Here is a 20,144-nt window from a genome sequence, read left to right as displayed (position 1 = left end):
CCCTCAGTAAGTGGCTGACCAGGTGCACGCACGGGTGAGTGCTTTCGCAGATCGGTGTGTGAGCGTGTGCATCCTTGCGTGTGCGAAATGTGTGTGGAGCAACAGCGTGTAACAGTGTTGAGTTCGACTGAGCTGCCAGGCACAGAAACTCATTTAGGCTGCAGCTTCAGTTCAGAGGAGGCCCGAGGCGGCGGTTCCTCCAGGCTGACGCCGAGCATGGCTCACATTTCTACCCCGTTATCAGAGCTCTTCTCTGGGCTGAGCCTGGCGGGAGGCCTGGCTGCCTCGCCGTTCCTCCAGGCAAGACAGATAGCAACCAATCACTGGCACCAAAGAGACTACCCCACAGCTCTGCAGGCTCGCATTAGCATATGCAGGTGTGCGTGCATGTGTGTGTGTGTGTTTGTGTGTGAGCTCATCAAAATGCAGTAGGGCTGCTCGGTGTGCAGTGTGTGTGGGCTTAGCCTGAGCTTAATTCCCGGTCAAACCGTGGTGTTTGATCATATTTTGTTTACTTTTGTCGCCTTTATCATCTGAAAACTACACAACCACACACACACGCGTGCCTGCACGCACACACATAAATAGACAAAGCTTAATCACAGCGGCGCATGTTGTGCACTGCATTCCCCTGGTCCTTTTCATCTATCTCATAGCACATGATTTATGTGAAAATTATTTGCCGCTACAAACACACACTCGCCAGGATGCACACACACCGAGGCACACAGTCCGTCATCGTATTTATGACAGCAGCACCGCTGTGCCAAGGGGATATTGGACTTTCTCTTCAGTTATCAATGTTTCGGTTTTGATTGATGACCTTTATTGTAATTATTTATTGAAAGGCAGGAACAGGATAATTAGAAAAGGTCTGGAGGGGAGGAAAGTGCTGATCCAGTGGGAATTCTGAGGAGGAAACCGGAACGCTGAAGGTGATAAAGTTCACGGATCTCCTCAGAATTCCGTGTCAGCGAACGGGGAGGAGGGGGGGCGATCTGCAGGAGGAATCAATGATCAGAGCTAATGGCATACTAATGATGTAACTACTCATCCATACGGCACAGACAGAGGAGAGGGAGAGAGCAGGAGGGCGGAAGAAAGGAAGGAAGAGGGAAAACATTTATTCATAGAGACACATCGGAGACAAATAAGGTCATAAATTGACAACTTATCAAAACAAGTCAGAGACACGTTGAACTGGAGATCATGATGAGAAAAAAGAAAATCACCAAACAATTTATAAATTCAATCTAAATGCCAGCTGAGACTGAGAGAAAAAGTTGTTTGAATTTGCTGTCAGGTTGAGCCAGTAAATGAGTCGATTTCCACAGCCGAACAGTGGGCTTCATAAAACTCAAACACGTGTGCACGGTAATGAAAAAGTCTCCCACTGCAGAGCCTGTGTCCTCTCATCCTCTCACTGCACCATCAGTCCGGCAAGAAAATCTCTTAAAGCAGCAGCCTCATCACACATAACGGATATTCTTCAGACACTTAGAAAAACGCCAATACCTGTTCAAAAAGTGTCAAATTTACACGTCTGGCTCAATGACTGAGCCGAGCTGCTTGTTCTGTGTCTGGTCGATCAGTGTTCAACTGTCATTTGATTGCTACCATGTGTCTTATTGACAGAGGGACATCCATCAATACTAATTAACCCCTCTGACTGAACTGAAAGGAAGGATAAACCTTAACGCAAAAAAAGAAGTTGCCCTTTTTCAGGTTCTTTGTTTTTTAAGACCTCCGTATATCTGATCCAAGACTTTTGAGAGGGAGACAGTCATCGTTTTAAGCAGCGGACTGATGGACCCAGGATGCCACTGGTGCAGCTATTGCAGCTAAAACTACACATGTGTGAAGAAGATAAAGGATGGTGTTTGATTTGAAAACCACGGACCAAGAAACATCTGCCGGCTGCCAGGTGTGTAGGGAGGACAGGCAGTTCTCACAACCGAAATGGAGAGTGGCTTGAGTCCAGCGTGTTGTAGCAATCTAAATTATTTCTGTGGAGGACTGAAGTGGACAAAAATGGTGCCTTGCCTCACATCATGCTGCTTCAAAATTGCCAAGAAAATCACCCACAGTTAGGCCTGTTTGAACTGTTATTTTAGTTTTAACCCGTCTCGAAACACGCAAATTGCCAGAATAAATGTTAAGTACCTTTCTGTAAAACCAGAGATAAGTTAAAACTGAACATTACTTTTTGTTGAAGCCTCACGTTTGATTAGGATGAACTTTTTCTTTTTCTTCGGTCACAATACTGTGCTCATGCTCCGCTTGGTTAGGGTGAGGAAAGCATCATTGTTTGGCTTAAAATACCTGTTTTTGTCGCCACAATCACGGCTGGAGATGGCCGAACTTCCCGCCACAAATGTCTGGTTCTGGTGCCATAAACATGGCTGGAAATTATCCCGGGGTCTCATTAAAAACATCCAGTGGTGTAATGCTTACAAATGTATTAACCTTTGCCTGTCGTTTGTTGCCTGTTTTTGTCGCCTGTCATTTTACTGTTCACACTTTTGCATTTTTGACTCATTAAAGCTTGCCTTTGATTCGACCTGCCTGCCTCTGTGTGTCTTGTGTTTGGGTCTTTTCGTGTAAATTGCAAAAGTTTTGAGTTAACAAGCTGTACTGACAACAGATAGATTTCGTTCTCGCTCGGGAACACTCACAATTAAGAAAACATGGATGAATCGCGCAAACGATGCGTGCGAAACGAACAAATCCCTTACATGAATGAGGCTCCTGGCCTTTGACCATTCATTTCATCCTGCAACACAGTAAACAGAAGCCTAATCTAGTCTAAATGAAGTCAACCCCATGGCAATAAAGAGGTTCATTTACTTTATCTACAGGGGAACCACGGTTTTGATGATTTCCTTATTGCGTTCATAATGAAAAAGTGTAGCTGCATGCTGTTTTATGCACAAGAACATATTATTTTTCAATAAAATGATTGCACGGACACAAAAAGTGTTGCAAATACACTAAATTAGCACATGACCTGGACCCCTTCCCTTGCCACCTTATTCTAAATAAACAAAACAAAATACGCACGAACACGGTAAAAAAATCATTCATTTCCTCTGAAACACACTTATCTCCTGTGGAGTGGGGAGGGAGATAAGGGGAGGACTGCAGCAAAAGGAAACCACAAAGAGGTACACCGGTGACAGATCCTGCACACACCAGAATCTCCTCTTTCTTGTGTGTGAATACTTACCTCCTGTATCTATCCTCCTTTTCTCCCAAACAACTTTTTTTTTTCACCCCCCCCTGGCTTTTATCTGACTGGCTGTAGAGGAAAGGCGCATGTGGCTGCCTCAGTAATGTGACATTTAGACAAATTCACTCGGCGTACCGGTGGGATGCTGCCTCCACTGTATACGAATGTCTGCAAATACGCCTCTGCAAGAGACTGTGTGTGTGTGTGGCTTTTATTTCATATGCATATGCGTGTTGCTTAAAAATTGGGTTGACAATCTGCCTAACTGTGAGAGGTGCAGGCTCTGCTTTAGGTGCACACACACAGACACACATGCTGTTTCGGCGTCTGGCAGACAAGCTGCAGCCTCCTTTGATGTTTTTGTTCTCGGTGATCTTCCATAGTCATAAGGCGGCGCGGGAGGCCTCAGATGGTGTTGAAACAGAGCATTTCTCTTTGAAAACTTACAGGAAACCAACTGTGTTGCTGGACCAGCAGCCATTATCTCTTTGCAGTAATATAACTCGTCTGTTTCCCTGCTTTTGCCTCCATCTCACTTCGTGTTTCACTCCGCGTCTGTCTCCCTCCACATCTCTCCCCTCAACTCCATCATCAGATCTGTCTGGCTGTGAACCTTGAGCAGCCCGAGACAGACGGTCATGGTAAATTGGTAATATGAGTCACAACTGAGTTTTGGAAACATGACAGCCTTCTGTTTTTTTTTTTATTTCCACGCGGAGCTTTCAAGAACTCCTGCATGAAAAAGTGTGAGAATACACACCGAGGTACAGAGCAGAGATACACGTAGATACACATGAATAACAACCACAATGCAGTGTTTGTATTTCCAGGCACAGAGCGTGTAAAGCGCGGAGAAAGCTGAGCAGATGGAAATAAATTCAGATATATCGGCAAGTGAGAAAACAAGGGGAAATTGAGAGGGAGAGGGTGTGCGGGGCAACCAAGTGTGCAAAATCAAAGTGCTCGCACCTCAATCAGTGAGAGTTCAGATGGAGGGTGACAGTGAGTGTGGCAAAGGGGAGGAAGAAGAGAGCAGCTTAGAAAAGGAAGAAGGAAATTAGATGAATCAATGGAGGCGTCTCGCAGGTTATTTTTTCTCATCTCTGAGGGTCACTTCTATTCCATTACTGTTTGTCCTCAATCACACAGTTTTAACATCATACCAAAGCAAAGCGTTCCAGGAAAAACAAAAAAATAATAATAATGGGGGTGAATTTAATTTCTCAATCGCCAAATTGATTTAGTAGAACCTACTGGAGGCTGCAGGCCGACCTCTGAATTTAGCTTATTGTGCCTCTGCTGCGCGCTGTCAAACAGACGGGATTTCAGATCAGCGCAGAGTTATGACCTGACTACACTAAGATGATAAGATGATTAAATATCTAATTCACTTTAGATCATTAACTTTAATCTGCTTATACTTAGGAGGCAGAGGAGGAGGGCGGGGGAGGAGAGGGAGGGGGAGAGACAGGAGGGAGGGGGGAGGGAGGAGCTCTGGCTTCAATCTTTCTGTATCCATCATGGAGTCAGTTTTATCTCCACTGTCCATCTGACAGGGAGCAGAAAAATAAACAGAAACAAGTCAAATGTTACCAGAGGAGATGTATGCTTTTTTTTTTTTTCTCTGATCCAGCAGCCATCTGCTGCTGCATTTCCTGTGTGATCAAGATGACATCACCCAATCTAATTTACAGCATATTAAAAGAAAAAAGGTCGAGGAGAGCATTCGTCATTTGCTTAAAGGAACATACCAGTGATCACAAATCATGTATACTTTATTCAACTACAACCGCTTCCTCAGATTTATAGATTGATAGATACATATTTACTTCCTTCCATGTTGCATTTGTTTCACATTCATTTCCTGAAAACCAGCAAGCTGAGAGGTAAAACATTGCAGAGAACATTAAGTTTCTGTTACAAGTTCAAATAATTTAATTTGAAAAGACAGGAACTTTTTAAATCGTGTTTGGTGTGCTCCTGTGAAGCTCAAACATCCCAGACTTAATCGACTTTGACATTTTGATCAATATAAGTCTTATGTCTGTTGAATATGAAGCTATGATGAGCTTATCTTACCAACTGTAAAAACCTAAACATGGAGTTTTTACACTTTGGCTTCAGTATGGATTAAACAAAGAGATAAACTTTAAATGTACTGGTAAGTGGATTTTGTTACCTTTTTTTAGCTGTTTCTCCCTGTTTTTCTCCGTAATTGGCAGAATAAATGTTGGCACTGTACGTCCTGCAGACCACAGATATGTTGAAAATTGACATGTTTTTATGTTGCACCTTCACATTCTTTTGGTTCAATCCCTGCGCTTATGCTCCGGTTAGGTTTAGGCACAAAAACCACTTGGTTAGGGTTAGGAAAAGATCACTGTTTTGGCTCAAAGTACCTGATTTGGTTGCAACAAACAGGGCTTGAAATGTCCTAAGGTCTCATTCAAAATCACTCAGCTTCGTCTCCACCAACACAGCTGAAGATTTCCTTACTTCCCAATTGTCCCGAGGTCTTATAGGTTTTATTGTGGAGACTGGGTTGTGTTTCTCCTTGTTTCCAGTCTTTCTCTCAACATTAGGGTGCTATCTAACTCTCTGCAGGACACCAATAAGTTACTCTTTCAAAACGTTGAATGCCAAATATAAAAAAATATGGAAAAGCTGCAAAATCCTTAGTTTCCTCGTTTCATTTTCACAACGTCTGTGTCAATGTACAGTAACTCAAGATTCCTAAGTTCAGTGGGCGACTCACAAATGTCAGTGCTTCACTCCAGCCCCTGAAACAGCCACCGATAGATTATCATTCTTTAAAGTCTGTGGATTTTACTGAGCCCACAGACATGAGAGTAATATCTTACTAAATGTCAAAGTATTCCTTTAACAGTTATGATAAACTTTATCTACATGGATTAAGGGGAATAAACCATATTCACATGGTGAACATTTTTCCTCTGCTGTTATGCTCAGGGTGGGAAGCTCAGATGTTGTACTGCCGTGTTCCAGGTGGAGAATCTGACAAATTATCATTTCACTGCTTCCTGATTGACCACCAACTAAAAAAACAGTGAACAGTGCAAATCAGGAGGAACATGGGGTCATATTTTGAGGAAAAACAACATATTTCATATCCAATTAGCTTCTGTTACACAACAGCTAACGTTGACACTCAACATTTCTCACCATTTTAGCGGTGACAAAACTGGGTGTTTTTTAAGGAGAGCTGCAGACACGATGGCTTCTTAACCCTAATCAAGTTGTTTTTGAGCTGAAAATGTAAACAGAGATAAGCACAGCGCTGTGACAAGCAAACAGAAAGTTGCAACACATACAAACATCCAGTTTTAACTGTGGTTTGGCAGGAATGTACATGGCTAACATGTATTCTGGAGATTGGGTCGAAGACTGCAGCGTAACATCATCCCAACAGTTGAGCTTCCCACCCTGAGCGTGACTTCAGAGGAAAATGGCTGCCAGATGAATATGGTCTATGCATGTTCCTCCATTTCCTCTGAGTTTAACATGGCAGGAACTCTTTTGGAAACACCCTAAAACAATGTACTGCATTTTGGCAGTGATCACAGCTGACCCTAATGAACCAGAACCGCACTGACGCGGCAGACATTTGTTTTCATGTCCGTTGAAGACACCTTGGCGGGTACATTGTGCGATTGAAAACAGAGCTTTGGTTACAATCTGCTCATTGCTGAGAGACTATACTAAAGCCAGACACTGCAGCTATGTTCAGAACAGTACCATATTTGCCAATAAGTCATGCCAAGAACATGCAATTGACATGAAGTGGAAGTTGAGCTGGAGGGCAGAGGGTGATTGAAGCTTAGATGAAACAACCGAAACAGATGAGAGGAGGAGAAATGGGACTCTGAGGTGAAAACCACCAACAGCCCAGTAATTATTGTCCATTTATTTCAGAGCAGATAAGCGGTGTGACAGAGGGGGAGTGTGGGTTTCTCCCTGTGAGAAACTCATGCCATGTGGCTAACAATGAAAGGAAGGAAGGAAAGGAGGAAGGAAGGACGAGATGAAGAGAGAGAGAGGGAAAAGAGGGTGGTGGAAATGAAGAGAGAAAGAAAAGGGGGGAGAAAAGGGGAGAGCGAGCGAGACAGTGTGAGGTTACGCCGCTTCCATTAGCCGTCCGTTGTCTTCCAAGAACTGGAGCAGCAGCTAGATCAGATTGCACTCCACTCAAACAAAGAGCTTTGGTTATCCGAGTCCTCTGCCATTGTAGCAGCTAAATTTCCCAAGGCAAATGTTGACAGAGAAAATTGATATTGAGTGCAATATTATTCTCCACCGATCACAAGGCATTTCCTTCACCAAAAGTTAGGATACGATGTCTGTGCTGCATCCATCTGCATCGGATAAGCCATTAAACTGAGGCTCTGTACAGTGAGGGTGACTTTTTTTAATATCAGACACCAATATGCACAAAATTAAACCTGCTTATACAATAAAACTTTGATATAAAAGGATATTTTTCATACATTTTAATGACACATTTGCAGCTTTGATTGTGTTGCATACATTTTTTGAATGCCATCTTCCTCGCAAGCCATCCGCCATTGAGCCCGGGTAATCTCCACAAATCAATACACATTCAGCGGCCAGTAAACAGCAGACAGTGGTTATGCGCAGCATTTTAAATAAAGCCCTAATCATTAACGACTGCCTTGAAACATGAGATAATCCAATTCCCTCGAGACGCACGCCTATGGACTTTAATCCCTCATGTCTGAGAGAGAGAATTAAGTGTTGAACCTGACACACCCATTGAAAACATATGTCCTCTGGCAGAAAGGTTCCAGGGTCAACTTGTCACTCGAAAATAACAACCCTGCAGAGAAAAGTACAGTACACACATGCACGAGTGTGGAAAAATGTGCACACACGCACTGACTGAGGCATGTTTAAGCAGTTAGACAGTAGACATGACTTGAGGGGAGCTTAGCTAATGTATTTCTGTTGCCTGAACCATTTGTACTCTAGTTCACCTAACCTTGGAGTTTTCCAGGCACATCCAACTGGTAGGAGATGGGGTTAGATCCAGGTCACAATGAGGGGTCTATATATCTGTTTTTGGTCTGGGAACACCTTGGGATCCCCTAGGAGGAGTTGGAAAAGGTTGCTGGTTAGAGGGACATTTGGACAGTGCCATGCTATTGTTCCGACGGTCTGCCTCTGATTGACATTTTATTCTAACCTTAATCATCTAACCCTGGCCCTAACCAAGTCATGTACACTAGCCAATCAGAGGGACACTGGGTATTGGAAAAATGGGCCGTCAGAACAATGGCCAGCCACTCTGTGATCCACCTTGCTTATCCGGCGATCCAGAGAAAACGGATAGATGGATAAATAGGCAACCTTTAAAATGATTTTATCTACCAGTGTTCATTATCACTGTCTCAGGTTGGTACTTGTCATGGATTGGTTACCAAACTTTAAATCTAATTTACATCTTTTGATCCGATATAAGCCAGTCAGAAGAAAGAAAATACTGGTACTTCTACTCTGGCTGTCTTTTTTCTTGTTGTTGGCAACTGAAGGCATTCGTTTTAGTCCGTTATTTGCTGGTACAGCGATACGGGGTAATGATAATTTTAACATTTAACCAGCACTACCTGTAATGTGTTCTATTCATTCTCCTACATTATCAGCTCTTGCAAGAAAATATGATCATGATTAACATTTTTTATCTTCATGTTCAGGCTCTCACAGTATTTAATAGAAGTTAGAGAAAGATCACGTCGTGGGTTAAATATTGAAATAATTGACTTTTAGCAACAGCAACAATCTTTTCCTAACCTTAACCAAAGTGCTTTTGTTGCCCGCATGTCTGTAAACGTGATCCTGGCAGCAAAAATGTTTCCAACTGAATGTGATTAGCAAAACAAATCAGTAATATAAAAACTCAATTTCAAGGAGTCATGGCTGACTGAGTGTGAGGTTACAACACACAGACATGTAAAGCACAAGCATGCAAATACGCACCTGCATGCACACGTTTACATCTCTTTGACGCACACACACACACGTGGTCGTACACAAATCTAACGTCACGCATAAACACACACACACACACTCTCAAACTTCCTCAGTGTACTCTCTCAAACACAAACACACTCTGAAACACTAACAGACTCTGGAATGTCGGAAATAGATGGCGCCCAGTTTTTGTTTTCTTTCTACAGTGTGCACTTCCCCCTTAGGCACATCCAAAGAAAATATTTGTGTCTGAAACACTCCGAAGGTTTCGGGGGGAATAATTCATTTCTGGGCTCCACGGTGAAAACAGATTAGTGATTCTTTTGGCTTAATTTTTGCCTGTTTATTTAGAGAGAACAAACAAACGTGCCGCTGCATTCGCAAAAAAAAAAAAAAAAAGAAAGTTCACCAGCGAGTTGGGGAAATTTGCTTTTCGTGTGTGTTCAGTTTTTAATACCCTATCGCCTTTTGTTTTTGTGTTTTTTTTTCCTCCGTGGAATTCACTCCTGGCCGCTGGCTGAATGAAAAATAAAACACAAACAGACGGAGCATGTCTGAGCGTGATGTGTGAGTGTTAGTGTGTGTGCGTGTGAAGGGCGGACATTAGGGGGGCCTGACGGCAGATTCCTAAAAATCAGGACAAAGACGTGAGCACTGCGAATGAACTCGAGACGAGAACCGGCTATAATCCACTCACCACCTGTTTATTATTAATAAACAAAGGAATTTAATTGAGGGCACTTCACGGGCAAGAAGCATTATGTAAATATTTGCGTGTGTGTGTTTGTTCATGCACTTGTTTAGTGTTTGTTTCTCCCTCTAAAACACGTGTGACTCTTATTTTATTACCTCAAGACGGACCTCATTTGATAAAATGTTCCTAAAATGCATTACAGGACACAAAGAGACACAATGTGTGCATGTGGGACACTGAGGCAGGACATAATACACAGCTCAAAGCCTCTGGAAACAGTATGAAAATATCCATCTGAACAGGATCATTATGCAAAAGCAACAATAAACTGGTTCTGATGATAAACAGACTGTCATATCTCTATACCCGAGCCAGAGGGCAACACACTCTGTGACATCCATCTTCTTTAAGTAACACCGCTCATAACGACACTGCGCATGGTGGGAGCAAAACACACACACACACACACACACACACACACCAACGCCGTAAACACACACAAGTTAACACGCGCAAACACACAGTATTAATATTCTCAGTCGCTTTCTCTCTGTCTTACAAGCACAGCGAGACGCGTTCTCACACACACAAACACGCTCTCGCAAAAAAATCTCCCAGTATTTAATACAACTGGGTAATGCCAGGGGCGAGGCAGAAGTCATAATCATGAGTGTGTTTAACAGCAGTGTGACAGGCGGATGCTGCTTCAGTGTAAGTAAAGTACATGTAAATAAGCAGGCTGAATTATTCAAGACTGAGAAACCGTGCTCACACACGCTGGTCTCCCTCACCCGCTCAGCTCCAGTCATGCTGGGATAATCTCAGCGAGGGGAAGGGACGGAAGGGAAGGAAATGATGTCTTCAGTCAAGGTGCAAATAGTCCAAACCCAGGCTGAGCTGGGCGGGGGGTTTCCATTATTCCACAAATGAGAATATATTCAGGATTTGGTTGTGATGCACATGCAGCGGCCCTGAGGACACGTGGCGGATGGAGGACAGGAGGGAGAACAGAAGAGATGAGTGTTGGGGATGTGACCAGGTGTGGAGGTGAACCAGGAAGGCCTTTCCCCACCACTTAGCCTTACCTCTCTGTTTTGCTGTGAGCACGGGTTGCTAATGTTAGCCTTTAATGTACCGCTAGTGGCCGGCTAATAAAGCAATGTCCCTTTTTATTTAATGACTTGAGTGAGGTTGTAAACTAATCGTTAGCGTCCTTGCTCGTTATCTCCATTAGATAAATGGAAAACCGCATTGTGATAATACCAAGATTGCCACAGTTACACAAGAGAAATCACCACAGGTTAAGTCACCATATTTGGAAATGTCTGTTTATATTAACACCATTGACCACAGCTGATGATGTATGAGGGTCATGAAGGGCTGTATCTCTGCTCTGGGGGGCAGAGTGACACACAAAAACGAGGGGCAGGGGTAAAAATTAGAAATGAGATTGATCCTTAATCTTTTCATTGACAAGATTTTCATTCTTGAGTATTTATGCGCCATCACAAGCAAAAAAAAATCTTATGTTCCAGCTTCTCACAATGTAAAATGTGCTCCTTCCCTGTGTCTTATATGAGAGATATATATACATCACTGAGTTTGAAAACTCTCGGTCGTGCAAAACTAATAATCTGAAGACGTCACTCTGGGCTCTGGGAAATTGTGTAAGTGGCATTAGTCACTACTTCCATACATTTTTATAGACACTCTCTTGCTCCATATTTCCTGTCTATATCTACGCTGCAAGCACAGCTGGATTAACTTCCTTACGAGGCCCCGCTGGGCCCCTAATAAACCCTATATTACCTGGTCCGAGATGTGCCGTGCGTTCATGTGATTGCGCTAATTAATTTAGGAATATGCAACATGTAATCATCAACTGAAATAGTGAAAACACCTTCAACAGAAGGATCCTTTCGAGGTCCTCGTCATATCAGTTTATGTTGAGTTTAAATGGTGAAGACAAACCAGTTGATCCACACTGTAAGCCCCGAGCTTATTAAGGTGGCAATCCAGCCTGAGCTGTAAACCATCCAATGAAGGCAAAATGCCAAGAACATTATCTTTAAAAAATATTTTTTCGCCCAGTGAGGAAAGGGAAAATTTCATCTTTAATTAACTGATAAGACGTGACTGATAAATGCCAGAAAACAGCAGTGAAAAGCAGATCGAGCTTAAGGAGCATGCATCACATGACGGTGAAAGGTCCGAGCCACAAATATATAAAAAAAGAGAACCTGGGGCATGTGACTGAAATTAAAATATGTTTCTGAAAAAATGTGTGGTTTCGAGTCAGTTCCTCATTTTTTAAGAAAGCTACCATCAGCAAATGTTTTGCTGTACGGTTTAACAAAACACTTCTCATAAGTCACTCTTTAAGGTGTTTCTACGTCGAAACTATAGTGATTTATAAACAATTTACTCTTGTTTTATAGATCTACAAGTCAGCTACAAGCTACAGGTCCTTGGGAACAAATTCCAGCCGTGATTGTGGCAACTAAAACAGGTATTTTAAGCCAAAACATGATATTTTCCTTCCTACAAGTGTTTTTTGTGCCTAAATCTAACCTGAGCATAAGCACAACATAAAACTTAAAGCCTCATGTTGCAACCTGAAGAAGTGTAAAGTTTCAACATATTCAGGATTTGCAGAAACGTTCAGAACCAACATTTACTCCGGCGATTGGGTTGCTGACAGAAAGACACTGGGGCAATTTTAACATGCCATTTATTTATATACCATTTATAGCTGCATTATTACCATATAGAAGGGACAAATAATGATTTATAAAGCCATTACAACTTATAAATCCTTTATAAAGGTGACTTATCAGAACGTTGTACGCAAAAGTTGTGATTTGATTTTCTGTCAGACTCATCATGTTAGAAGGGAAAGGTGAAAAAAAGATACTTTTACGTTTTAAAGCTTGTATCTATAACTCTTGAACACCTTCCCTTCCTAAAACCTACCTGAGATATATTATAAGTTATAGCAGGTTTCAGGATGAGGGGCAGGCGCCGGCCTTCAGAGATCCACATCCAGCTGGGAAATCACGGAAGCTGAAACTGTGGATAAGCACACAGGCAATTACAGGCTGACTAAGCACACATCACATCATCAACCCAAACCACTCAAAGTGAAAATATACCCTCATCTCTTCCCAACCTCATTTGCCATCAGCCACAACCAACTGCTTGGTTTCACACCCCCGGGCCCTGCTGATTGGGCTGATCTTACTGATTGAGCTTCACTTAAGAAACATGTGGGAATCAGGCCCTGGTAGCTCACCAAGATTACACGCAGCAGCCAGTCATTTCTGCTCTACCCTATTACCACAATAAAAACATCTGCAATAACAAATGCCTGAGAAATTGGAGCTCAACCTCAGGGGCACTGGTGGAAAAAAAAAAAAAACGAGAGAAAGCACACAGTCAGCTCTGGTGGAACCAGTCTTATCTGCACAACGCGCAGCAGTTCAAACACGCCTTTCTTTCTCTCTCTCACACTGTGGATGTGATTAGTCAAAACATGCTCGACAGTAATCGCCCCTGGGAATCACATAAATATACCTGACAGGTTGGTGTGCACCGTATTAAAGAGCAGGGCTCAGTGCTGACCACCAGCGGTAGCAACGCGAGAGGCAGCGTGAACCCGACGGGAATTGTTGATCTGATGGATGTCGGACATTTGAGCTGTGTTGAAAGTGAGAAACTTTGTATCAACGCAACTGTTTTTTATTGGTTCCTCTTTTTTTGTTGTTGTTGTTGCTATTTTTGGTTTATTATAAAAAGATTAAAGAGGTTGAATAAGATTGTTTTACTTCCACATTTAATTCAGAAAGAGGACATTAAAGACATTAACAGGCATTCTCCGTTAAGTTTAACCTGTTGCACTTAAAACTAGGCTACCTATTATTTGTGACCTTTATTTGAATATTTCTGCTTTGTATATGCATATTATTATAAGATATTCATACAGTTTTCCATGTTTGTTTTATATGTACGATAGAGAACATACCCAGATCATTAAGGGATAAATGAACGGTGAATACAAAAATGTATTTCCAACCAAGAGTCAGGATTTCACCACATTTCTGAAAAGATTATTTTAAAGTAAAAGCTTTCAGATGGTAACTTTCCTCCCTGGTTTCATGTTTTTTTAGGGGGGAGAGAAATCATCATTTTCATAAAGTTCAAATCAAACGTACACAAGCAGGTTTTAAATGGTGGTATTGCTTTGGTTGCCCCAAAATCTATTGATAACACTCACTGATCATTGAGTTTTTATAGCTTATATAAAAGAAAACGTATGTTTGTAGCCTTAACTAGGACCTAAAGGATTTTTTTCATTTCGTAAGTTTTTTGTAAGGCGACATTTTTAGCTCAAAAGAGGCCAAAGCAAAAGTCAATATTTTCAGGAAAGCATTAATACTTCCTTTTGCTAGATATTTATCTCTTTTGACTCGTGGCCCCTGTACAAGATAAAGCAGGACTTTGATATTTGAATAACAATGCATGAGACACCTGGGAGCCCAGTTTTTGTTGTGATTTAGTGGCAAATTTTTACCAAAACACATTTAAAAGTATTAAAATTACCACAAAGTAAATGCCAGAAAAACATCCCGGAGCCTGCAGGGACACAAAGGGCCTTGGGCAACAGCGTAATCCAGCCTTGCTTCAGGCAATGCATTATCGAGGCAAAATAACTAGTGACTACAGCTATTACATGAATGTAATTCAAAAAGTACGATATTTCCTTGTGAGATGTAGTTGAGTACAGACATATACATTTGCTCTTAAAGGGCAACTCCACCAATTTTACACATGTAAGTGTGTTTACAGGTTTTGGGGAGTCCTGCTGCATATGTGAGAAAAGGTCCAGAGTAAGCTGCATGTATTCTGATAAACTGCCTCCAGTGATGTCACTCAGTGGCTAAGTTGCATTGTGGGTAATGTAGACAGAAGGTCTTGAAAAGCAATGCACTGGTCTAACATTTAATTCCTAAGATACTGTTGGACAGACAAAACAAATGAGCTCTACAAGGTTTAAGTTACAGGTTTTGGTGAGCTTTCAACCAGGCGATGCCACTAACGCGACTGTTGGCTGTGTAGTCTTTATAATTATGTATTTTACATTACGTCGTTTTATGAAAAACATCATATGTGTACAAGAAATGATTTCTCTCTCTCCATTCACTGCTATACTTATTTTTTCTGAAATAAGGTCCCATGACGTCCACTTCATCTCTCTAAAGATTACATGCAGATGCTATTTTTTTTTTTCACATATGCTGTAGGCAGTATGTATTTTTAATGCACAATTCAGACAACTCAAAGTGCTTTACAGGGCCATAAAAATGACATTAAAGGACATTAAAAATTGCATTTAAAATACATTAAAAACAAAGTAGGGGGAAATCAAGAAACAAAACATTAAAACAAGTTAAGAAATAGGAAAGTAAGCTCAAACAGAATAGATTTAAAAGAGACAAGACTAGAAAATAAAAGTCACAGTGCAGCTCAAAGCCTTGAAATTGCTTCAGTGAAAGGCAGCGGCAAACAGAAAAGGTCTTCAGCCTCGATTTGAAAGGAGGTGAGAGTCGGAGCGGACCTGCAGTTTTCTGGGAGTTTGTTCCAGATGTGTGGCGCATAATAACTGAACGCCGCTCCTCCTCTAGGGACTGAAAGCCAGACCTGTACCTGACGACCCTAAGCCACTCAGCGCTTTGTAAACCAACAGCAGGATTTTTGAAATCTATTCTTTGACAGACAGGAAGTGGAGATCTAAGAACTGGAGTGATGTGATCTACTTTGTTGGTTAGTAGTTAGCAGTGCTCTCTAAGACCTGCAAACACACTTTAATGTGCAAAACTGGTGACGTTACCCTTTAAAAAGCGAAAGTAGGCTAACTTGCTGAACAAGATTTTTTATTCATGACACATGAGCAGGTGAGTGCATTCAGAAAAATATCAATCTGTGTGGGGGGGTCATCATTTATCTGGCCTGTGGCTATTGGTCACTTGCGTATGACGTGGTCGTTACGCGTCAACCAATAAATTAAAAGCGACTCTCCCTTTCACTCTGTTTTCGGAGAGAGAGAGGGAGAGAGAGAGAGAGAGAGAGAGAGAGAGGTTGAAAAGGTAGGAGTCGCGCTGCATCTTGGGTACATAACTACACGGTGATGCAGTGAGCCTGTTGTGCGCACGGGAACACCAAAGTAAAGTAAACCGGGGGAGGGTCGCGTGTCTGACCAGGGGGGGGTGTTTTGCGTCTCGGCGAGTTACGATGCGTCTCTCGCGGTGTTGAACGATGCACCAACTTCGCCGGTCGTCTCGACGCGCAATGAGCCACTCTTGAGCCCCCCGAAAGGAAAAACGAGTCCTTTCTTGTGTTTTTTTTTCTCTATCTTGGAGGAGAGAGAGAGATAGAGAGAGAGAGAGGGGGGAGGGCGAGAGAGCGAGAATGCCGAAGCCGAGCGCCCCGCTCCCTGTTGTCGGCTTGACTGGGAAATGGTAGCGTACTGCGGGACCCGCACTTGGAAGGAACATGGTCGAGAGGAGCAGCAAATTCTTGTTGATCGTCGTCGGATCCGTGTGTTTCATGCTGATTCTCTATCAGTACGTGGCTCCCGGGGTGATCAATTTCGGCTCCCCGCACGGGTATTTCACGGAGGAAGACGAGGGGGACATCTTCCCGACTCCGGACCCCCACTACGTTAAGAAATACTACTTCCCCGTGAGGGACCTGGAGAGGACGATCGATTTCCAGATCAAAGGGGAGGACGTGATCGTGTTTTTGCACATCCAGAAGACCGGCGGGACTACCTTCGGCAGGCACCTGGTCCAGAATGTCCGCCTGGAGGTCCCCTGCGACTGCAGACCGGGCCAGAAGAAGTGTACCTGCTACCGGCCGAACCGCAAGGAGACCTGGCTCTTCTCCCGGTTCTCCACCGGCTGGAGCTGCGGCTTGCACGCCGACTGGACCGAGCTCACCAACTGTGTGCCGGGGGTCCTCAACAAGAAGGAGAACAAGCAGAAGAATCAAAGGTAAGAGAAAAACAAAGGTGTTTGATTTAATGGTCAGGGCAGGAGTGTGAGGTTGTAACCTGTAGGTAACAACTGGGAGTGTGTCAGGACTTTCTGACATATTTTAAATTAAATGATCTGAAACTTTTAATTAGATTACTGTTTTATTACATGTCATGTTACTGCCACAGGAGAGGAATCTACAATAAGGTCACTTTAAGCTTTTATCTCTGCAGCAATCCCACTGAACATCTACATCACACTACTTACAAAACCCCCAAATTATTCACACTTTTCTTTTATGCTCTTGACAGTCCTACTTCTTGGTTTACAAAACAGCCTCTGATGCAGGCTGTTTAATGCAGCAGCCCTCCGGAGAGGCAATTATAATGGGCCTAATCTAAGGGTAAAACATTTTTAAAGCATCTCTTCACACAAAACATCAAAACTTTACATGAGCACGCAGCTGTGTTTGGTTTTGAATTCATGCCACACACACACAAGAAAAAGTAATAGTGACACCGCCGCATAACAGAGGAGGTGATTTAAGGGTGTTGTGACTGAATAACACGAGCACATTCGAGGATGTTAATGGATGTAATCGGTCGGTATGTTATCCCGAAATCGAAAGATGTTACTCCTCGTTTGCTGGGACTGCGTTGTGGTTTCGAATAGAAGAAGTGCAAGGATTGTGTGCATCCTCCTGAAACGGTGGGTTGATGCTAGATGCTGAGAGACAAATGTTGATTGACATTTCAACACTGCGCTGTCACAGATGCCACAGGGGTTCAACGGCGCCCTGTGACAATTGTTGATAGGTGCCGGTATCAGGGTGCCCTCCCACACAATCGCACGCTGAGATCCGGCTGAATTTATTTCTGGCGGGGGAGTGTAATACATCCAGGCAACATTTCCACTCAGTAATAATCCCTCACATTGACTGGGAGGTATCCAGACACGATGCGCATTCTTATTAAGTTATAACCCATTTTTTTCTCCGCGCCTCCCCATTGTTGTTGCCAACATATTGCATCCCTCACCCAGACATATTGATGGCTATATCAACTTCCATTTCACTGCACCCTTGTGGTTAAAGGGTATGCTTGTTGAATGGGTTATGTGTCTTTGTATTGCCTGAGCTTATCCCTTATTTTATTTTGTCCGCAGATGATCAATAGGACAAAGGACGGGGGGGGGTTAGAAAAACGTGGGAATTTAAAAAGAAAGAGATATTTTTCGCCTCTCTGCCTATCTGTCTGGCAGCCAGACGCGGTGGAGATGTCAGGCCGGCTGCTCTGCTTCCCATGGCTGCTCAAACTGGGGGGATCAGAGCTGCAGGCAGGGCCGGGCAGGGCTGGGCTGGGCCGGCAGGAGGGGAGGTGTGGGGGGGGGGACCCTGCGGGGGTTTGGCTCCGCTCTAATCCGGGTGATTATTACCGCTGGGGCACACACAAATACACACACACTAGCGCTGGTATTTGCTGCTGGCGTCGGTCCTGACTCCCGTGGTTTCCCCTGGTCAGAGGTGATAACGTGTCCGGCCATTTTGCATGGCGCGCTGAGATATCACAGTGGATGCAAGATAAACAGCCTTTCATCACTTTGTGAGCACTGTTTCTCGTATGGGTGTGTATTTTTGTGTGTGTGTGCACCTGAAGAGGCCGCGGGAGCAGCAGAGAGAGACAGGAAGGCAGAGTGGATGAGAGAGGTGTAGGTATGCATGCATGGGTGTGAGCGCAGCACAGAGAGGATCTGTTGCCTCTGGTATAATCGACTATCCTATCACTCCTGACAGGAGGAACAAGGGACCATAAGCTTAATAGCACCCTGAAGAAAAACAATGCTGCTCCATATTACACACAGCTCAGCTTCTACAGGGAAGAGAAGTGAATCGCTACAATGAGGAACTCTGAGGGGAAACTGAAAGCACAATCTCACCCCTTCATTTTCAGTTTTGTTCCTTCCTCTGTCTGCTTTGCTTTCCCCTTTTCGTGCTTCTGTCTGTCCTCGTCTTCCTCATGGTTTGGCTCCCTTGTATCACTGTGGTAATGCTTGTTTAGGGACATTTGTCTTGAGGGCAATAGCTGTGTGGTGCAGAGGCCAGAGAAAGTGTGAAGAAGATCATCTGTGTTTACAGAGCGGCGGTGAGGGATTTCTTGGCGCAGCGTCGTACGCATAGCTGTCAAATCAGCTGTGCGTATTGTCAGTGTGGCGGAGAATAAACAGGCTGTAGCTCCGGCCAGCAGTGTGACAGGTTTACAGTTTTTTACCCCGTCTGACACACAGCATACCTGCTCACTTTGTGGAGAAAAAGGGTTTTGGAAGCAGAAAGAGGCAGAAAAAAGAGGAAACAGCCCATCTACAAAATCGTTGACCTCGCAGCAGCAGCAGCAGTTCCAGCGTTGAGATTCAGTGTCTCTCTGCAGCTGTGTTCTCATCCAGCTGTCAAGTGAATTTTACACAAACGTTTCAAGCGCTGCAAAAATAAAATGTGAATTAGGACCATTTCCATCAGCTGGATTCAGGCACATAAATACGCCTCCTGAATTTTAAAAAACACACGCGAGGAAAAGAAGTCAAGAACGGACGAATAGATTCAGGAATTGAAAGTTGTAATTGACGTTTGCTGTCATATTGCTTTATGCTTCTGTTTGATGATAAAAACAAATGTATGTGCTTCTGCTTCAGGCAGCCAAGAACAATTATTTCCACAGAAGAAGATAGCGAAAAAAAAGTGCCAATCACAAGTTTGCATGCTGACAGATTTAATTTGCTTGTTTCACCTGACTAACGGTCCAAAAGATGCACATTGTCATTATTTTTCCAAAACACATGACATAAACAATTAATTATCTGAACTATTGAAAATTAATATTTGTAGATGATCTTATCAATTAATTAACTTATTGGCTAATGACTATGTAAGCTCGCCAGTTGGCATTTAAATGAGAGACAGTGATTTACTTGGAAAACATTTGTGAAAGTCCAGAGCTGCTATTGAACTGTTTTGTATTGATGCTGTAGCATTTTCCAAGCCCCTATTGTCTCAGCTGTATTATTTATTGATTGTACAGACTGGTCTGCATCACTGAGTTTTGCACAGTATCTTCAGAAATGTTTCTACCTCAATAGAGCATCCAAACTTGTTATTTCTTTCCCAGACATTGAGGAAATTGGATTGAATGTG

General features: G+C 43.0%; 1 protein-coding gene across 1 annotated transcript in view; it reads left to right on the top strand.

The window, feature by feature from the left end:
- The first annotated feature begins 16,128 nt into the window (after window positions 1-16,128).
- Window positions 16,129-20,144, top strand: part of hs6st1a (heparan sulfate 6-O-sulfotransferase 1a) — a 58,751-nt gene continuing 54,735 nt past the window's right edge. Inside the window, exon 1 of the mRNA XM_073483381.1 lies at window positions 16,129-16,978. Within this exon, the coding sequence (XP_073339482.1) occupies window positions 16,479-16,978 (500 nt within the window). The 5' untranslated portion in view covers window positions 16,129-16,478. The remainder of the gene's footprint in view (window positions 16,979-20,144) is intronic.

The sequence above is a fragment of the Pagrus major genome, chromosome 16, assembly GCF_040436345.1.
Source record: "Pagrus major chromosome 16, Pma_NU_1.0".
NCBI classification, from domain to species: Eukaryota; Metazoa; Chordata; class Actinopteri; order Spariformes; family Sparidae; genus Pagrus; species Pagrus major.
This window is presented reverse-complemented; position numbering and strand designations above follow the sequence as displayed.